This window comes from Rattus norvegicus, chromosome 4 (assembly GCF_036323735.1).
Source record: "Rattus norvegicus strain BN/NHsdMcwi chromosome 4, GRCr8, whole genome shotgun sequence".
Classification (NCBI taxonomy): Eukaryota; Metazoa; Chordata; class Mammalia; order Rodentia; family Muridae; genus Rattus; species Rattus norvegicus.
Window position 1 is genome coordinate 116719203 of NC_086022.1, and position 20063 is coordinate 116739265.

Below are 20063 nucleotides of genomic sequence, written 5' to 3' on the forward strand. Positions count from 1 at the left end.
GGGGAGAGGATGGGGAGGGGGACACCCATAAAGAAGGGGAGGGGGAGGGGCTAGGAGGATGTTGGCCCGGAAACCGAGAAAGGGAATAACACTCGAAATGTAAATAAGAAATACTCAAGTTAATTTAAAAAAATAAAAATAAAAAAAAAAAATACAAGCAAAAGTGCGTGCAAGGAATCCTGGGAAGCCCAAGTGCCTCATTTAAGTCATGCCACCAGTAGAGCTGTACACGTAAAAATTAGTCTTCAGACTTTAAAATATGTATGTAGTGGGCCTGGGACAAAGTATTTTGCATAACACATTTGATTAATGCAAATTAAAACCACAGTGAGCTGCTGCTAGCCATTACAGTGACTAAGTGTTTCTTTTATTTTTCAAGAGCCAGCTCACTTTTATTCAATAATAAAATATGTAGCAGGGACCAGGCAAGAGCATCCATCAACAAATTACTATACAGAACATACATGTGGGGGCAGGGGGGAGAGCAAACTCGTGAGACTGACATCAGCAGAGAAGAAAGGCAGGCACCGACCGAAGCCAGATGCTAACACTACTGCAGTAACCAGCACCATTTCCTGGAGCATCCCAGATGTGTCACTGGCCACCACTGTTCTTCACTTTGGACTGCCCACGTTTCTCAACTCAATGTTCCCTGTATCTTCAAAGCCAGGAAGTTAAGAAAGGCCTTCTCCCTCTGAGGCTGAGGCAGGTGGAACTCTGCTAGTTGGAGGCCAGCCTGGTCTATAGGAGGAGCTCCTGGATAGCCAGGGCTGCAGAGGGAACTGGGGTGGGGATTGGGGGAGAAAGGACATACTTTTTTTACTCTTGGTCAGGAGAAAGTTCTGCTTTTAAGGGCTCATGTATTACTAGGGCCTGCTGAGACAGTCCAGAATGATCAACTTTAAAGTCAGTTGGCTACTCAACCTAAATTATATCCACATCACTTTTTTACCTATAAGATGACATCACAGGCATGATACCAGGAGAAAGATCTAATGACATTTGATATTCTACATGCATTTTACACGATGACCTAGCACCCAAAGTTGAAAGGAAACAAAAATTAAAATACCCTATTGAATTCAATACTAACTTCTTTTTCTTTTGAGACAGGGTCTCACTCTGTAGACCAGCTGACCTTAAACTCAGAGATCTGCCCGCCTGTGTCTCATGAAAACTGGGAGCAAAGGCATGGGGCACTATGCCTGGCTTAATACTACTACTTCTTTAAACTCGTGGGCATTGCTTTTGTAACTTTATGAGTGTTTTGCCTACATGTGAATATACACACCACATATGTGCCTGGTGCCTACAGAGGTGATAAAAGGACGACAGATTCCCTAGAACTAACGTTAAGGGTGGTTGTGTGCTGCCATGTGGGTACTGGGAACTGGGAACCGACCCAGGCCTTCTGTAAGAGCAACATGCGTTCTTAACCTCTGGACCAACTCTCCAGCCCCGTAGGGGATGATTCTACCCCTAATTTTCTTTCTTCTTTTTATTGGAGGTGGGGAAAGGGGGTTTAGGGACAGGATTTCTCTGTGTATCCTTGGCTGTCCTAGAACTCACTCTGTAGAGCAAGCTGGCTCAAATTCAGAAATCTGCCTACACCTGCATCTTGAATCCTGGGATCAAAGGTGAGTGCCACTATTCCCAGAAACTTTTCAAATATATTAACTCATAATTCTTTTAGTGACAGCATTTAATATCCTTTCTGTTTATATTTTCAAAGAGTACAGCAACATTAAGAAATTTTTATTTTTCAGAAAATGATAAAAAGTAAATGTAAAAGTAAATGAGTAACAGAGTTCAGATCCCGGTGCCCATAAGTGTTGGGTGGGCATGGCAACCCACCAATCATCCCAACACAGAGGCAGAGATGGGGCTCCAGGACTATCTAACCAAATTAGGAAGCTCTGGGTTTAACTTAGAGACCCTGCCTCAATAAATTGGGACAATTGAGGAAGACAGCCAACATCAAACTTTGGCTTACACACACATGTGAACGTGTGCTGCGTTTGGTTTCAATAAACATGCACTACCTGCTTTGCCCCGGAACTGTTACCAGCCCACTCCCCGCTCTCTTTTGTTCACCCGGCTTAACTCGGGATCTGTGCCGCCAGCACTGACGTGGCTTCTCTTTCCTACCATCCTTCGCTCCAGGACGGGTAGAGTTACCAGCCCACTCCCAAGACCCTAGAATCTGCAGAAAAGAACACAGACAGCTTTATTATTTTAGAACTTGCCAGCTAGGCACAATCCTAGGCGCAGATATCTCCTGCCAGAAAGGCATGCCCCTACCAATTATTATCTCCATTTCTCCTCCTGCCCTAAACTTAATGGCTTGTATCAGCTAGTCCCCGCCAACCTCCTTGGCCATCTGCCCATAGCAGAGGCCACAGGCCCTAGTTGCCCAGAGGCCTTACATGATTGCAGCGTCCTCTTCTCTCCAAAGCATGGCAGAACAGTCCCTCTCTCTCTTTCTCTGCATCTCCTTTCCCCCTAGGACCCGGGAGTCCCACCCATATCTTCCTTCCAACAACTCCTCCCCACCACACCCCCCACCCCGCTTCTTTATTGACAAGTCAAGAACCAATTGGGGAACAAGACCTTAGCGACAGAACCTCCCCTTACAAACATGCACGAACAACAACACACACACAAGAAAAAAATACCAACATTAGCCTTGTTGTATAAAGAAATGCTGATTATTAATGCTGACTTATTAATCTCTCCCACTATTGGCCAAAACTTATTTTTTTTAACTTTCTCTTGAATAAAAGTGTACACTTTCAATATCTGTAGTAATAGGCCTGTGGTGTGGTCTGTATTACACTCAAAATTATATGCAGTTACAGACTTAACTAATCATAGACAAAAATACAAACCAGGCTGGGGAACAGGCTACAGGGTGTTTGGCCAGCATTAGTCAAGACTATAAATATGATTTTTTAAAAAAGGGGGGGGCCATTGTAGAGGGTGATTTTGAGATAAGGAATCTGTGTTACTGACACTGAAGGTCCTTGTCCCCAATTGGATTTTGATCTAGCAATAAAAGATGCCAATAGCCAATGGCTATGCACAGGGCAGGAAACAGAATTGAGCAAGTAGGGCACAGAGAAAATCAGAAGACTTGGGGAGAGAAGGTGACACAATAGCAGAGGAGATAAAACCAACCAGCCATGTGAGATTTCAGGTAAGTGGCCACTGACCACTTCACCCATTGGGCCTGGGGTAGCAGGGGAAGATTTAAGAGTATTCAGCCACTGGGTTAGCCAAGGCATTTTAATAACTAGTGAAAGTGTATGTTTTCTATTCTTGGATCCAAGATAGCTCCTGGGTGGGTGCATGACCAGCCAGGAACACAAAGTGGTGTAGACAAACTCCTGCCACAGGTCAGCAAGATGGCTCAACAAGAAAAGGCACCTACTCCTATGCCATGGCACAGGCACAGGCACAGGCACAGGCACAGACTCACAATTTAAAAAAAGACAGACAAGGGCTGGAGAGACGGCTCAGCGGTTAAGAACACTGATTGCTCTTCAGAGGTCCTGAGTTCAAATCCCAGCGACCACATGGTGGCTCACAACCACCTGTAGTGGGATCTGATGCCCTCTTCTGGTGTGTCTGAAGACAGCGACAGTGTACTCGTATACATTAAATAAATAAATCTTAAAAAAAAAAAAAAAAAAGACAAAGCAACCAGGGAGCTGGCAAGATGGAGCAGCAGATAAAGCCACTTGTGGTCCAAGGATGTGAAGGCAGAAGGCGCCACATATGTAAGTACACACAAAGTAAAAACAAAATTAAGCAACTTCAAGAAAGACTGGAGAGACAAAGAAGCAAACACAACTTAATACTCTGGATTAGATCTCAAAACAAAGGATATTGATGGAAAAAATAATGAATTCAAATAAAAACTGAAACCCAATGAATAATAAGCCATAAATGTCCATTCCTGGAAATCCTGAAATGTCAGTCTTGGGGGGACTTGATAAGCAAGTCTTAAAAACACTTTCCTACAAATCTAGTATTTTTCTGAAAGTGTATTTTTACCACATTACCGGACTGAATCTATTATTCTGGAGAAAATGTCCTGCAGACTTTGTATCCTAAGAAAGATCTGTACTGCAGAATACTGTCGGAAGGCCTTGCTACAGCTTTCCTGAACCACTACATTCTATGTACTCCAAGTACACCACCCACACCATCTCACAAAAAAAACCCAAAAGTTTCATTTAGCATGACATGAGATGAGAAAGGGAAAGTTACTGTCCCATGTGTATGATGGTCCAGGCTAAGAACACTGTTACAAAGTTACTGTCCCATGTGTATGACAGTTCAGGCTAAGAACACTGTTACAAAGTTCTGGAGGTCAATGATGGTGACGGTTGTGCAACACTCTGAGCAACACACTGAAAAGCAGTTGAAATGGGAAACTTTATATTACATATATTTCACAACTTAAAGGTAAGGGTACAAATACATAGCATAGCATAGATTAAATTTAAATAACATTATCTAAATTTTGTCATACACAAAACTCATGTGAATCCATTCAGAGGAAAATGTTCCAAATCTCACTACATATACCTATGAATATTCAAAAAAAAGCCATTGAACTTTACAGTTTGAATTGAATATTACACATGAATTATACTTCAATAAAACTGTTGGAACCTCATTGATTTGACTCCTAAGGAGAAGAGGTATCCCATATATTATTGACCCACATACCAATGACATGCTTAGAAAGAACAAAGTTAATAAAGACTTGACTTGGGATGGTTGCTTGAAAGATGAGGAAAGTCTGTGCCTGACCACACGGGTTCCCAGTCACAGGGCAAGAGCAAAGGCAATATAAAACACAGGAACGAAGCCGACCAAAGACCTTTATTCCAGTCTTCTGTGATCATTAAACCACCTATGCAGAACGGTCCTTTCATCTCTGCCCCAAACAGCATCAGCTACATCCAGGCCTGAATTGGAAGACAGACTCAAGTAATGGAAGACTTTATGGAGAATGCTATCCAAGAGCTCTCTGCTTCTTCCATCTACAGGAAGATCGTATACATGCGCAGACACTCTCCAAAGCTGAGGCTCACAGAGGGGAAAAACGACGGATGCAGCAAAGGCTCACAAAATCATCCAGCTCCATAATCAATCCAAAGTGCCTAAAAACAGAAAAACCAATGTATAAGAATGTGTCTCAGTCTTGGGTAATGTCACAAACTGGACAAACTTAAAGCACACAGGGCCTTGCTGGTAACAGCAGTTTAATCTGAGGAGTATATCCAAAAGACTGAGGGGGAAATGTTATTAGAAAAGGTAGCTTTTTGGGAATTAATCCCACCAGTGCACAGAATTAGAACTAGAGCTGAAAAAGAGCTAAAGAATTGCTACACTGCTCAATGAACATTCAAAAAGGGAAAGGCTCTCTAAGCAAAGCATTTATAACTTTAAACAAGTTTTTTTAATTACATGTATACTTTTGAGAGCGTGTGTATGCAATACCCATATAGACCAGAAAAGGGCATCAGATCCCCCTGAAGCTGGAGTTACAGGAGGCTGTGAGTGAACTGAACTTGGATCCTCTGCTATAGAATAGTCTTAATTACTATCTCTCCAGTCCCTCTAATCTTTTCTCAGAAAGTCCCAGCTGAGTTTGCGCACCTGAGCTCACAAGTCTTTATGCTCTCCAAGATTGTATTCAAAAGAGAAAAAGCTGTTTAAAAGGCATAATCTACAACACAGAACAAAGCTCCACTAGCAGCTGGCCAATTCCAACAACAACAAAGAAATAATCAACATCTCACTGAGTATGTTTATAAACAGAGCAAAGAATCCTTGAGCCTGATGCAGATCGGGGTGCAAGAGAAGAGAAGCTATCTCCCACCCCAGGAGAACCAGCAGAAAGCACAAGACTAGTGGTTCTCAACCTGTGGGTCATCACCCCTTTAGCAAACCTCATTTCTAAAAGTATTTACATTACAATTCATAACAGTAGCAAAGTTACAGTTATGAAGTAGCAATGAAATAATCTTATAATCTGGGTCACCACAGCATGAGGAGCTGTATTATTAAAGGGTCGCAGCATTCGGAAGGTTGAGAACCACTGTTCCAGTTAACTGCATTGACAGAAAAAGAAGTGAAAGGAAAGGAGCTAATGATCCACAGGACACAGGCTTCCCTCTCTCATGCCTCTTACAACCTTGCCTCCACGCAGCAGCCACAGATTTAAACATACATGAAGGAGAGGAAAAAAAAAATCGCAGGACTTTGCTCAAAGAACCAAGTGGCCTATCTTGGAAAACCAGAGCAGCCTCTGGCAGTCAGACTCCCAGGAAGCATCCTGCATTTTGGCCTGTGGGGCCTCAGCAGGGCATCTGCTCCTCTTTACCCAGAAGCTGCAAAGCAACAACCATCACTTTACAGACACTCAGCTTCCAAAGCAGCCTCATGTTATGTTCACACAGAAGGAAAAGCACTGTACTGAAGGAAACTTCGTAGTAAAAGGAGAGGCCAAAGTTATTTCTTAATTCGATTAATAAAGTTTACATCAGGGTGATAAACATTAGAAAAACCAAACCAATAGTACTTGTAACTAAAAAATAGTAACTTTCTTTGGGGTGTTCTGTTGTTGATTAAGGCAATATTGTCACTAGCCAAAGTGGGCTGGAGCCCCCTTTGTAGCACAGACTGGCCTTAAACTTAAAATCCTGCTGCCTCAGTCTCCCAAGGACTGGCATTCACAAGCATGAACTCGTGGAAACTTCCGCTTTTGACGATGGCTGGTCTGTGTTTAGAGCAACGAATAAAGCTAAACATATTTTAAAAATAAAATTTCTCAATAATTGAAAATCATATTAAGAGTTAAATCTACAACTTAGAGAGAGCAAAGTCACTAAGTAAGGTCAACCTCGAACGCTATTGTGGCCCTGAAGGCATGTGTCAATGTGAGAGAGCTGAGAAGGGCTGTGTGCCAGGCTGAGGGAGGGAAGAACCAAACCTCAGTCTGTCCAAATGGGAAGGTCTAATAACCTCCTTTTAAAATCACTAGAAATAACAATAATCAACCTATAAATTAAACACCATGGGCTGTCACAAACAACATAGTATTATTAAACTTTTACATACCTAACCATATGGTCTTACAAAATAAACAGAATCAATAATTTAAGTGAAAATAATCTGCAGCTGTGGTAGGAGAATTTAACAGGCAATTCTTACTCAGCAACTGGTAAAACAAGTAAGCAAAACAGAATAGAGTGCTTTCTCTTCCAGCATATACAGAGCCCCCCCCCCCCCCAAGAATGACCATATACTGGGCCATAAAGCAAGTTGGGCAACTAATTCAAGTTATTTTTAAGACAAATAGGTGGAAAAACAAAGATCTACAACTTAAAAGAATACTCAAGTCTAGACTTGAAGCAGACATTGGGGAGATATCTTAAAACGTGTTCGAAGAGAACATCTAAAGAGTGCCATTGGCATAGGCTGACACAGAGAAGCAGAATAAAGAGAGAAGAAAAGATCTCAGAGCCAGGCGAGAAAGTATATGCCTACTTATGTATTTATTTACTTATTATTATTGTTATTACTAGCATTTGGGGAGGTGAGGAAGACAGAAAAGGAATTCCAGGTCATTCTCAGTTATACAGTGAAATTTCAAGACCAGCCTGAGATACATGAGAACATGTCTTTAAAGTCAGGAACTGAGGGTGAAGAGATGACTCTGATTTAGTGCTTGCTGCTCTGAGGGCAGTTGTAGCATACGCCTTAAATCCCAGGACTTGGAAGGCAGAGGCAGGTGGATCTTGGATCTCTGGGAATTCAAGGCCAGCCTGGTCTACAGAGTGAATTCCAGGACAGCCAGGGCTACACAGAGAAACCCTTGTCTCAAACAAAGCAAAAGCAAAACAAAAAAGTGCTTGCTGTTCTTCCAGAAGACCTCTTCACGGCACCCAGGTTTAGCACCTCACACTGCTCTTCTGGCTCCTAAGGGAACCTTCATATATTTGGCATGTATAAGCACACATACACATAAGTAAAAATGAATGTTTAAAGAATTATGAATTGTGTCTTATTCTAAACAGTATAAGGGAGCAATATTGATATTTAGGGACAGAGATTTAAATAGGATTCAAAATCTAAATCCAACTCTATTGGTATTTTTTTTATACTCCCTCCTTCTTTTACGCTTGCAATTTCACTGTAGAATTTCTAATTCCCACAAATGGAAAATGTTCCTCTTTTCTATCAAAATGGGAAGAATCAATTCCATTGTGTACAAAGAACCACACATCTGTTTTTATAAGGTTTTATGAGATTCGAAGTTCACATCATCGACAGAGAAAGCAGTCTGTGCTGACAGTGAACTCACCTTCTAGAAAAGCGAATTCATCCACAGCTTCTATGGCATTATCTGAAATACAAGGTAAAGGGATATTTGATTAGCTCTAGTCATTTGGACATCAGACACAAAACAGTACAATCCACATAATAACAAACATGGAGTTTTATGCAAATGACATCATTTATAAACAATCTCCCTGATGTCCTAATTTTTACACTATAAATTCTTTCAACTGTCTCGGCACAAAAGCCCACGAAAATGCTGTTCGGTAAGGCCTCCTACAATCCTGTCTCGTTCCTAAATCCACTTTTCTCTCTAAAGATACTAGAAGAAGAGTTTGGCAGCATAAGAGGGAATGAGAGATACAGTCTTTAAAGTCTAACACACGTGCAAGGGTTACCAGCTAGACAAATAAATAAAAACCTTGCTTCAGTGATGCCTTGTGAACCAGCTCTAAGAAAGCCCAGCCCATAGCTCCCCTGTCCACCCTGAGGTACCACAGTGACTCTACCCAAATCTCTCCTCTGAAGAGTTTTCCTCTTTCCTTGTTGAGCACAGCAGTAGGCATCTTTTGCAATAGTCTCCACAAACAGCTCCTGCAAAACAAGCAGAGCAGATTAGTGGATTATAGCCCACTGAGTGAGCAAACCTGTGTATATGTGGGCAAGAAGGGTAAAAGGGGGCTCTACCACACAGGAAAGTTCTAGAAGTTAAGATTGTACTAAAATTCACAAAAACACTTCTGCTATCCCCTTCCCTATCTTCAGTCACCCTGCTCTAATATTTATAAATATTCACTAGGGCCCCCTTCAAATTCTGTGTGAGCCCCGGAGGGTGCAAACTAAAGTTGCCTGAGCCCCCTGAAGTGGAGTGATTAACAAACTCAAATGGGGCCTACAGAGGCCTTCCTAGGTCTCAGGCAGGTCAGCATACCAGGGCCTGCCACACCCCGAGCCACGCCCCCTAAAAACCACGCCCCCTTCCCCGACCCAGTCGCCCTTGCTTTCCCGCCGCACCGCGGCACGCGCCAGGATAAAGATGGCTTCCTGTCCCGCCAGCGTTACGTCAGGGTCTGCCTTCACCAAGGCCTTTACTCTCGCCAGAGGCAGCCTCGAAAGGCGAGCCCCACCGGGTGCATTCGTCGGGGCTTGGGCCTGCGAAGCTGCTGCCTCCCCTCCGGGAGCCTCCTCCTCTCTGGGCGTCCCGCTCCCAGCGGTCGCCGCTGCCGCCATCCCCTCCCTAAACGTGCTGCGCGCGATCGCTGTCTGAGCGCGCACACGAGATTCCGGCCCCTTTCCCGCGCCGGTTAGAGACCACGCCTCTCTGTGGGGGCGTGGCCCCTCCCTTACAAGGCGGGGCGCGCCAGAAACGCCCCCCTCCGGCTCCGGCTTCTGATGTTGCCTTCCGGGGGAGAGCCTGGAAGCGGCCGGGCGTGGCCTAGCTGAGCCGGAAGTCCGGATGCTTCGCCAGAGCCTGTGTAGGTTCTCAGGGTCTAACTTCAAGGTTCACTTAAGGGGGACCCATGGGTGTCCTCACAATGCGGTGCCGCGCAGCGCCAGGCCATCTCCGGGGATCACGTCTTAACTGGAATGGGACTTTTGACGGGCAGAATTGGAAGTGCAGTCCAAGAAAGGCGTGCGGACATAGAGAGCAAGTTGTGGTGTCTGGTCGTTCAAACGTAGGTTGCATCAGAACACTGATGGCCTTACTCAAAAAAACAATCAAAAAGTGTGTTTCTGTAGGAAATATCAACATTAATTGCACATTTTTACGTTTTAAAATTTTGGTATGTGGAGTTAGCAAAACATTGTCATGACAAGTAAGTTAAAAAAATTTGATAAGAAAAAATTGTCTCCCTTAGAAAAAGATTGGATCAGGGCTGGGGATTTAGCTCAGTGGTAGAGCGCTTACCTAGGAAGCGCAAGGCCCTGGGTTCTGTCCCCAGCTCCGAAAAAAAGAACCAAAAAAAAAAAAAAAGAAAGAAAAAGATTGGATCATCTAGCTGCTTCTGAACATTATTACTATCCGGTTTTGCTTAGTTATGGAAAATTCCACTACACCTTCTTGAGAGAATGAGAATGACTTCTGGGTATTAAGATAACTTTGACCGGGTGTGGTGGTGCACACCTTTAATATAAGCACTGGAGTAGCAGAAACCAGCCTAATCTACAGAGGGAGTTCCCAAGCCAGCTAGAACTACATAGTAAGACCCTATCTTTAAAATAGAAAATCGCTTTGATCTCACAGGCCTCTGGAAAGGTTCTCCAAGAAGCCTCTCTTCACCTCCTCCTTCCCTATGAGTTCTCATACCACACCGGAGATCTGGCATGGAGGAGTGGCAAATATTTGCAATAGGCAAAAGAGATGACTCAGTCAAGTGCTGCACATCAAGGACCTGAGTTCAAATCGCCAGAACACAGTAAAAGGCAAGTGCGACATAACTCCTGTAATCTCTGCAGTAAGAGTAGTAGGATGGCTGAAACTCCTTGGCCAGCTAAGCTAGCCTAACCAAATCAGCGAGATGGTGGACCCTGGGCCTTTATACTAACAAATGCACCCAACACACATCAAAGTTTTAATATAAGGCATAATAAAAACACTGTGTAGCTAGTTGATTGCTTTATATAAATATTAATGTTTAGTCATAATACCTGTACTATTGAGGCAGGTAAGTAATTTTATTTACAGCTATGACTGAGCCACAGACTGTTCAATAGTATACCTGTGGAATATGGGCTCATTGCATTGGATAATAACCTGAAATCATTCACTTTCAAATTTAAGCAATAAACTTTGACTGGATCTATACACAGAGGCCCCACTAAAACAAAATGAGTCTTCGCCAGAATTAAAAGCTTCAGGGGAAGAGAGATGAATTACATTGTACCAGAGTTTTCCTTAGGACCTTTGCCTTGAGTTCCTTCTACTTTGTATTTAATAAAAAGAGAAACAAAACATACCAAGAAACTTTATTCTCATTGGTTGATTGTTCATAGAAACTGACTACATGGATTTCCAGTCTTTTCACCCCAACTTTGAAATGCTACAAATCCAATGTAACAGACAAGGATCTCTGCAGCTGGTCTCTTTCCATCCTCTGCCATTTTGTAACATCTCCAGGTCCTCTCTATGTCTGGATCAGGTAAACTGTGTCTCTAGTTCTTTTGTTCTGCCCCAAAGCTTTTCTCCACTTCAGATCCCAGGTTCTCTGATAGTTCTACAGATGAAGTTAAATCAGTCATACCACTGCATACAGTCCTTCAGAGTGCTGGTCCCAGTAGCAGCACCAAGCCTCTCCCTGTGCCATTTTTCTTTCTTTTCCTCTTTTTTTTTTTTTTAAATCAGTATTTGACTCTTCTAGCCCCACCTTCCCCAGATTGAAAACTCCTGAAGGAAGGTGTTTCTGTCTGGTTTTGTTCATTGAGTCTTGAGACTATGATAAAGTACCTGACACCTAGGTTTTCAGTATTTACAGAGTCAATGGATCATTAGCAATAGCTCATCTGAAATTGATATCGCCTCAGAAGGATGTCATCTAAGGGCAGAAGTCATTGTTTGAAAATGCCTGCTAAGGGTCTCTAGTCATTCCTGCATTCACTATCTTGGAAAATCAATATTTTTCCTTATGTTATGAGACTGTAGCCCAGGCTAGGCTAGAACTGGTGACAGTCCTCCTGCCTCAGCTTCCCAAGTGATGGAGTTATAGCCCAAGCCTTCGCATTCAGCTTTAAGCAATCAACTTGACATTTGCTCATATACTTTGTTTCACAGAAAGCAAATAAATGTCATAACTTTAAAAACCTAAAAATCAGAGAGTGTACTGATGCCTTTGGTCACAGTTTTTCTATTTGTTCAGTCTCCTCCTCTACTTGACAGCATTACACAGCAGCCCTGCTCTGAAGGCAGCCTTCAGCTTGTCCTGAGCTCTCCTTTGTGGGATCCGGCTACCCTTGGGATGGTTTATGAGCCACTCTGAGTGGCAATCATGAAGGACCGAAGGCTATCCTAACTCATTCCCAGCAGATTACTTTTCAGTTCAGTGATCTAGAATATTGGATTTTTTTATTCTCAGGAGATAATATGAAGAAAAGGAACTGTGGCTAATCTATAAGAGATCAGAGGGGAGTGTTGTGAGGTTCAAGCCCTCTCTGTTGATAAGCGAGAGGCACAATAACATGGCAGTCATAAAATGATTCGTGGAGCTGAGTGATGGTGCTGAAAGAGGGCCACAGCCCTGAGGCTAGCCTGATCTACACACTGAATTCTAGAGCAGCCAGTGCTGTATTGTGAGACCTGGCCTCAAAACAACAAACCTAATAGTTAAGATTGTTTACCAAGTAAGCAAACATTTAAGAATCATGTATTAGTCTTTTACTACTTATAATTAGAAGTATTTTAAATATCTTCATTAATTCGTTGGGAATTCCACCCAGCATATTTTAAGCATATCCACCCCAAACTTCTCCTGTTAACTCCTTCTAGCTCCACTCCCACCCCACTAACACCCAATTTTCTGTTCTCTTTTATTTTGAACTATTTTTTAATGCTAAGTTTAATTTCCAGAGAATATATAAATTCTTATAAGGGTTTTTGTGTATGTGTGTCTGTGTATGAATGTGTGAGTGAGTATGTATGTATGTGTGTGTTTATGATGTGTGACTGTAGGTGTGTGGTGTGGTGTAGTGTGTGCGTGTGTATGTGTGTATGTATGTATGTATCTGAGTGTGTGTTTATGATGTGTGACTGTGGGTATGTAGGGGTGTGTGTGTATGTGTGTGTGTGTGTGTGTGTGTGTGTATGTATCTGAATGTGTGTTTATGATGTGTGACTGTATGTAGGGGTGTGTGTGTGTCTCTGTGTGTATGTATGTGAGTGTGTGTTTATGATGTGTGACTGTGGGTATGTAGGTGTGTGTGTGTGTGTGTGTGTGTGTGTGTGTGTGTGTGTGTGTGTGTGTGTGTGTGTTACCTAAGAGATCAGAGGACTAAGTCCACTTAGAACTACCTAACATGGATTCTGGAGATTGAACCTGGGTCTCCTGAGACAAGTGCTCTTAACTGCTCGATCATCTCTCCAGGCCCCTGTTAGGAGTAGCATTCACAAAGATTAATTTTAACTTTGTTCTCTATTATGTTTTTTTTTTCCAGTTTGGTTTTTGAAAGAGAGGTGGCCTGGAACTAGTGGCAGTCCTCCTGCCTCAACCTCCCAAATATTCTGACTATAGAAATACAGTATAACACCCAGCTGAGACTGCAGGTTGTTTCATCCACTGTGGGCCTGCTGTCTAGACTGAGACAGACTATGAAGTTCAGGGTCCTCTGAACCCAACCACAACAGCCTTGGCCTCCCTGGAAAGCCTCCATATAAGCTGAGATGAAGCCAGCAGCAGACATCGTCAGGAAGTCAGCTTGTATAACCATCGTTCTGTTCACTTGCAGAAGAGCAGTAAGAAGCTTCACCACTAAGGAAACAGCAGACTTTCCACCACTGTCAACATCACACAGATCTTTGATGAAGCAAAGAAACATCACTGCTGCTAACATAGTGCTAGCTGCCATCGCTGTGGACAGCAAACTGTCACGAAGTTTGGAGGTAAAAAGAGCTCATGAAGCAGCCAACAATCATGTAGATCAAAGGAAGAAATGAAAATATGGAACAACCTTTCTCTTGGGGACCAGATAGGAGTATAATTATTGTACATTATGTTTTATAGAACAAAAAAAAGGGAGAGAAGGATGGGAGCTGTAAACAGCAGCAAATTCACAACCTAAGACTTGTTCTTGCTTTATGTTCAGAACTCAGTATTGTTGATCATGTTGATACAATTCAGTAAGTTCCTATAGGGTTAGGAAACCTTGCTCAAATAAGTCTTTCTCCTGATTCAGGCTGGTAAGAAGTCATTGTGGTGCAAGCAAGCATAGGGAATAACTTATCCTGGACTCTACTACATGTGGGCTATGTGACACAGCGCTGCTAACAAGGCATCTAGCAACCTAGGACTCTAACCTGCATGTAAACCCCACTTCAAAGCACCGAATTAGTTACTCCTTGCTAACAACTTGGTGACGACTTCCATTTTGTGGTTTGTGTCTTAGTTATTTTTCTATTGCTGTGGGAAGACACTATGACCAAGCAAACTTATAGGGGGAAAAGGTTTATTTGGGGCTTCCTTCCGTTTCCAAGGATTACTCCATGACCAGCATAGTGGAGAGTGTGGCAGCAGGCAGGCAGGCTTGGTACTGGAGCAATAGCTAAGGACTTACATGTTGAGACAATAACTCTGAGGAGAAAGATAACCAGCAGGAATGATGTGAGCTTTTGAAACCTCAAATCCTAGTGCTAGGATTGGGTTACATCTATTCAAGATATCAGCCAAAGGGCCCAATGGAAACTCCCGAACAACCCAAGTGTGGTTTGAATAGGTGTGGCCCCCATAGACTCATGTGTTTGAATGTTTGGTCCATAAGGAACGGCACTATTAGGAGGTGTGGCCTTGTTGGAGTGGGTGTGGCCTTGTTGGAGTGGGTGTGGCCTTGTTGGAGGAAGTATGTCACTATAGGGGCAGGCTTTGAGGTGTTCTATGCTCAAGCTACACCCAATGACACAGTCTCCTTCTGCTGCCTTCAGACCTCTCAGCTCCTTCTCCAGCACCATACCTGCCTGCACTCTGCCATGTTTCCTGCCATAATATTAATGGACTAAAACTCTGAAACTGTAAGCCAGCCCCAATTAAATGTTTTATTTTCTAAGAGTGGCCATGATCGTGGTGTTTCTTCACAACAATGGAAATCCTAAGATATCAGGCTACTGCCAAAGCTATTAACTTTCCACAAACTGACAGCAAGGCCCTATTGCTGAAGACAACACCCACACAACTTGCTGCACGTGGAGACGTTGAGCTGGCGTCTGTCTGGAACCTTCACTCCTACTAAAAGCATTCATGATGCTAGAATGTACTCTGCATGCTACAGAGTACAGAAGAAATAAACAGCAATCCAGCTACCAGTCCTTGAATCTGCAATGGTGACCTGACCTGGCAAAAAGATACATGGGTAAAATAGTGGCATAAAAGTTGTGGCAGTCACTAACCACTATCTGTTTGGAAGTAAAGTCCATTCCATGAGATGGAACCCATTGTCAACACTGCTCAGGTAGCCAAGAGCTTGAGGCTAGATAGGCCATAGACCTATGGTTGTTTGAATAAAAATGGCCCCCATAGACTCTAATAGTTTAATGCATGGTCATTGGGAGTGGTGCTACTTGTGATTGTTCTTTAATAAGAGAGAATGAGGTGTAGATTTGGGGAAGTGAGGAGTTGAGGCAGATCTGGGAGCAGTTGGGGGAAGGAAACCATAATCAAAATATATTGTATAAGAAAAATCTACTTTCAATAAAGAACAAAAGAAAGAAACCTCCAAACTGCCCCAGTGACACATCTCCTTCAATAAGGCCATACTCCCGAATTATTCTCAAGTGTGAAACAAGTCTTTAAACATGTGAGCTTAGGGCGGCATTCTCATTCAAACTGCCACAGTCGGTTTCTATTCAAACATCCAGTAACTAAAGGAAAGAAGGCAAGGCAGCCTAAACCACTTTGGGGAGCAGGCACAGTAATGCGAACTGTGTCTTTTTACCTTTTAGAGAAAAAAAAACTATCATATAGACATATGCAAGACATATAGTCTATGCAAGATTATGAATTCATATAAGTAAAATCAGATGTATCGTGGAAAGTGGCAAGTACAATGAAGAAAAGCTTTCATAACTTAAGCCTCTTGATCACAGCAGAAATTCACACATACCTTACCCATAGCAACTAACTCCTCGGCCTGGATCCCATAAAAGAAGAATACAAGGGGGCTGGAGAGATGGCTCAGCGGTTAAGAGCACTGACTGCTCTTCCAGAGGTCCTGAGTTCAATTCCCAGCAACCACATGGGGGCTCACAACCATCTGTAATGGGATCTGATGCCCTCTCCTGGTGTGTCTGACAAGAGCAGCAGTGTACTCACATACATGAAATAAATAAATCTTTTAAAAAAAAAAAAAGAAGAACACAATCAGTAACTCAGTGCTCTTTGGTGTTCGAGCTCAGGTAGCCTGCTGCTCCTATGCAATGTATCCTGTGCTGTCCCTTTCAATAAAGCTTGCTTCTTTGACATCTATGGCACTTTCTCAGTTCTTTGAAGGTCATGGAAACAGAAAGCAAATTTACCCTAGTGGGTCACTAGTGGAGTGGTAATGAGTAGCATCGCCTTTTCCATGACTCCTGGATCATGGATCCTGGCTATAGGAGAAGTTATAATATATATTGGATGCTGATTCAAAGCATCTAACAGCTACTGGAGAGTACTTTGCCCCAGCCCTTTGGGCTGCTGCTACCTAATTGACACTGTGACTGTGTCTTCAAAAGGCCATTCCATATTTCTATTAAGCCAGTTGTTTTAAGATAGTGGAGAACATGGTAAGGCCAGTGGATCCCATGATCATGGGCCCACTCTCACATTTCTCAGACCATGAAGTGAGCTCCGTGGTCAAAGTAAAACTATGTAGACTGTAAGGATAGTAAGTCAGGCATCATTTAAGACCATATATGGTGGTTAGGGCAGAAAGATTATGTATAAGAAATGCAAATCCATAACCAGAATAAGTACTCTAGTAAAAACAGTGTTGTCCTTTCCACAGAGGAAGTGGTTTAATGTAGTCAGTGTGCCACCACGTTGCTAGATGGCCACATTAGTGCCATGTCTGGGGCTCAGTGTTGATCTCTGCTGTTGCCAGACCTGGCACTCAGCAGCAGCTGTAGCCAAGCCAGCCTTGGAGAGTGGAAGTCTGTGTTGTTGAGCCCATACATAACCCCTATCTGTGTCACCAGAGACACTTTACCCTTGTGCCATTGGGCAATGACAGGAATGGTTGGGGGAAAGAGCAGACTGTCCACACAACAGGCCATCCTATTCTACTTGATTATTGAACTCTTCTGGTGAAGTCACCTTTTGTTGAGCATTTACATGGGACACAAATATCTTCACATCCTTTGCCCATTTGGAGAGATCTATCCACATACTTCTTCCCCAGATGTCTCTCTCACCAATTTTCCAATCATGTTCTTTCCAAGTCCCTAATCACCCAGCCCACCAATGGGCTACAACTCATGAATCAGTGAACAATCTCTCTTCTGGCCATTTTTCCTTCTAAACAAAGTATACGACCATGTGTACTACCCAGAGTTCTGATCACTGTGGAGATTTCCCTTCATGCCTTTCAGCATTGTCCCAGAAAGGGGTTGTAAGGCTGCAGCTATCCACTTCTGGGTGGATAGCAGAACAAGCAGAATCATCAATAGTCCTCTCATCCCCAGTCAACCAATCATAGGGTATAATCCCATGAGTCAATAGGAGCATGCTTACTAGCAGACAGCATTGTAACAGGAATGGAAAATGGTAGGCATTTGAGCAACTTCATGTCACTTGCTTATGCCTTCAGGACTTGCTCAGGCCCTATCATGTATATACCATTTCTGTTTGATAATGGGTTGCAGCTATGCACATCTTACTTTATGAATTAATGAGTCAGATTCATGGTGGGCAGCTCAGATCATATGGTAACTTGGTGGCCCACGGTCAAATATTCTGTTCCTACTAGATCTGGGTATGACCATCTTTGTCATTGCCTATAGTTCCTGTGCTGGCCTGGGACTCTGATCATAAGCTATGTGAGTTCCACTTTGGCTTTCACTATGACTTGAGGAAGAACTCTCCTGCCAGCTTTAATTATAAACAAATTCTTAGTCTTGCTTTATCATCAGCTGGAGAATTACAAAGAGGATACTGACTTATGGAAGGGACTCTTATCACTATCATTTGTAACTATTTACAGTCCCACCAAGCTTGCCTCCCACAGCCCTATGCACTCCCTTCTCAGCCTCCTGCCATTGATCACTCTCATGACACCTAATCCTATGGGAGGTGTATGGAAGAGTTGCAGTAACTCAAATATATCATTAGAAGGCGTAGCAATTCCTTCACCAGGCCCAGGACTCTATAGGCTAAGAAACTCAATGGATATTAGTGAAAGAAAATGCAACTTAGAGGAAGTGGTGAATTAGTTAAAGTTATGAAGAAGAGCTTGTGAAACTCTGCCTTCCAGACAACTACAGACACTGCCACTTTGAAATTCAAGCAACTGTGTTCGCCCCCAGGAAACCCTCAAGGTTCTACCTATTTCCATGCCTGCGGTGGCTTGAATGAAAATAGCCACCACAGGCTTATAGAGAAAGGAACTATTTGAAAGGATCATGTGGACTTGGAGGAAGTGCAGAAGTGGGCTTTCAGGCTTCAGAAACTCAAGCCAAGCCCAGTGTTACACTCTCCTCCTCCTTCCTGTCAACCCAGATGTAGAACTCTCAACTACTTTCCCAGCCCCATATCCTCCTGCATGCTGCCTTGCTTCTTACCAGGATGACAATGGATTAAACCTCTGAACAGTAAGCTAGGCCCCAATTAAGAGTTTTCCTTTATACAAGTTGTGATGGTCATGGTGTCTCTTCCCAGCAGTAGAAACACGAAAACGCATTCCTCTCATGGAGTGATGGGTGGCCACCACTCATTTGAGACTACAGTCACATAATCCTGTCCTTCATTCCAGGAGTGAGTTACTAGAGGTGAAAGGTTAACTGAAGGCAAAACTCTCTGCCTATTTTGTGATTTCTACCACCCATGCTAGGGTAGGAGTTCTCAGAGATGAAGAAGATTTTGAATTACACCTACTCCTGTAAGTAACTCCCCACCCAGGTTTCCACAGTAACCCTGACAACTAATTAGAACACTAAGTTGAAATCAGGTGGCATTTTTTTCCTTTGGTCCATTTTTGCACTAACTGGAATAAACAGACATTTGTTCGTGTGCCCTTGGGGAAGGAATATAACAAGCCTCTTCAAGGAAGATTGTCTCTTCAAATCATCGGAGCAAAGCCACAGATCCATCTTAAATGGGATAAAAGATAATTTATCCTGGAGCCATGTTGAGTGAACTTCCATGGCGAAGGATTACAGATTTAGTTTATCTCTAATTCTACGTTCCAACAGGGAGGCAGTTTCATGAGGTTTTTTAATAGTTTTACAAAACAAACAAAGTTATAAATCAAGGCAAGTTTAAAATACTTTGGTGGGTACATCAGAAAGGCAGGTACAAGCAAGATAGGCCCAACCTTTACTATAGACCCAAAACACTACCTGAGCTTCTGGTTGGTGGAAGCTAGTAATCTGCTAAGTCAGTAGATTCCAAAGGGTTTTATGTATTAGTAAGAAGACTTTAGTTCTCCCACAGAGATGGGCAATGAATGGCTGTTCCAGAGAGCTAGAACTAGGTTGAGGTAAGGCCTTGAGCCTTCAACATTCCAGTCTCTTCACAGTACTGAAATTCTAATTGGCCAGTCAGTCACTGCAGGCACAGGGTCCTCTCAGGAGTTCTTGTTTGCAATGTACTTAGCTAAAGGTCTTCTTCCCTGTCTGAGGGTTTCTTTAGATCCATATGGGCCAACCCAGATTAAATACTGTGGTAGTTTGAATAGGTTTGGCACCCACATACTCATGTATTTGAATGCTTGGCCATAGGGAGTGGCACTGTTAGAAGGTATGGCCTTGTTGAAGGAGATGTGGCTTTGTTAGAGGAAGTGTGTCACTGTGTAGATGGGCTTTAAGGTCTCCC

The 20063-nt window shown here is 43.0% G+C and overlaps 1 protein-coding gene and 2 long non-coding RNA genes across 4 annotated transcripts; 2 read left to right on the forward strand and 1 right to left on the reverse strand.

Moving 5' to 3' along the window:
• Positions 1-3837: 3837 nt before the first annotated feature.
• Pole4 (DNA polymerase epsilon 4, accessory subunit) lies at positions 3838-9671 on the reverse strand. Of its 2 annotated transcripts, NM_001108634.1 has the most exons (4): positions 9373-9649; positions 8868-8952; positions 8384-8425; positions 3838-5174 (listed from the first exon to the last, which is right to left on the reverse strand). In NM_001108634.1, the coding sequence occupies exons 1-4, from the start codon at positions 9586-9588 to the stop codon at positions 5161-5163; spliced, it is 357 nt and encodes a 118-aa protein (NP_001102104.1). In that variant the 5' UTR covers positions 9589-9649; the 3' UTR covers positions 3838-5160. The 2 variants fall into 2 exon arrangements, with proteins under 2 accessions (NP_001102104.1, XP_063142354.1); XM_063286284.1 differs by lacking the exon at positions 3838-5174 and having other exon boundaries at positions 8309-8425; positions 9373-9671.
• Positions 9672-9779: 108 nt separating this feature from the next.
• Positions 9780-10781, forward strand: LOC134486593 (uncharacterized). Its single transcript, XR_010065836.1, has 2 exons — positions 9780-10034; positions 10604-10781. It is a non-coding gene; the product is annotated as an uncharacterized LOC134486593 (long non-coding RNA).
• Positions 10782-11356: 575 nt separating this feature from the next.
• LOC102547728 (uncharacterized) lies at positions 11357-16520 on the forward strand. The gene is made up of 2 exons (XR_001837617.3): positions 11357-11498; positions 13504-16520. It is a non-coding gene; the product is annotated as an uncharacterized LOC102547728 (long non-coding RNA).
• The last annotated feature ends 3543 nt before the right edge of the window (positions 16521-20063 follow it).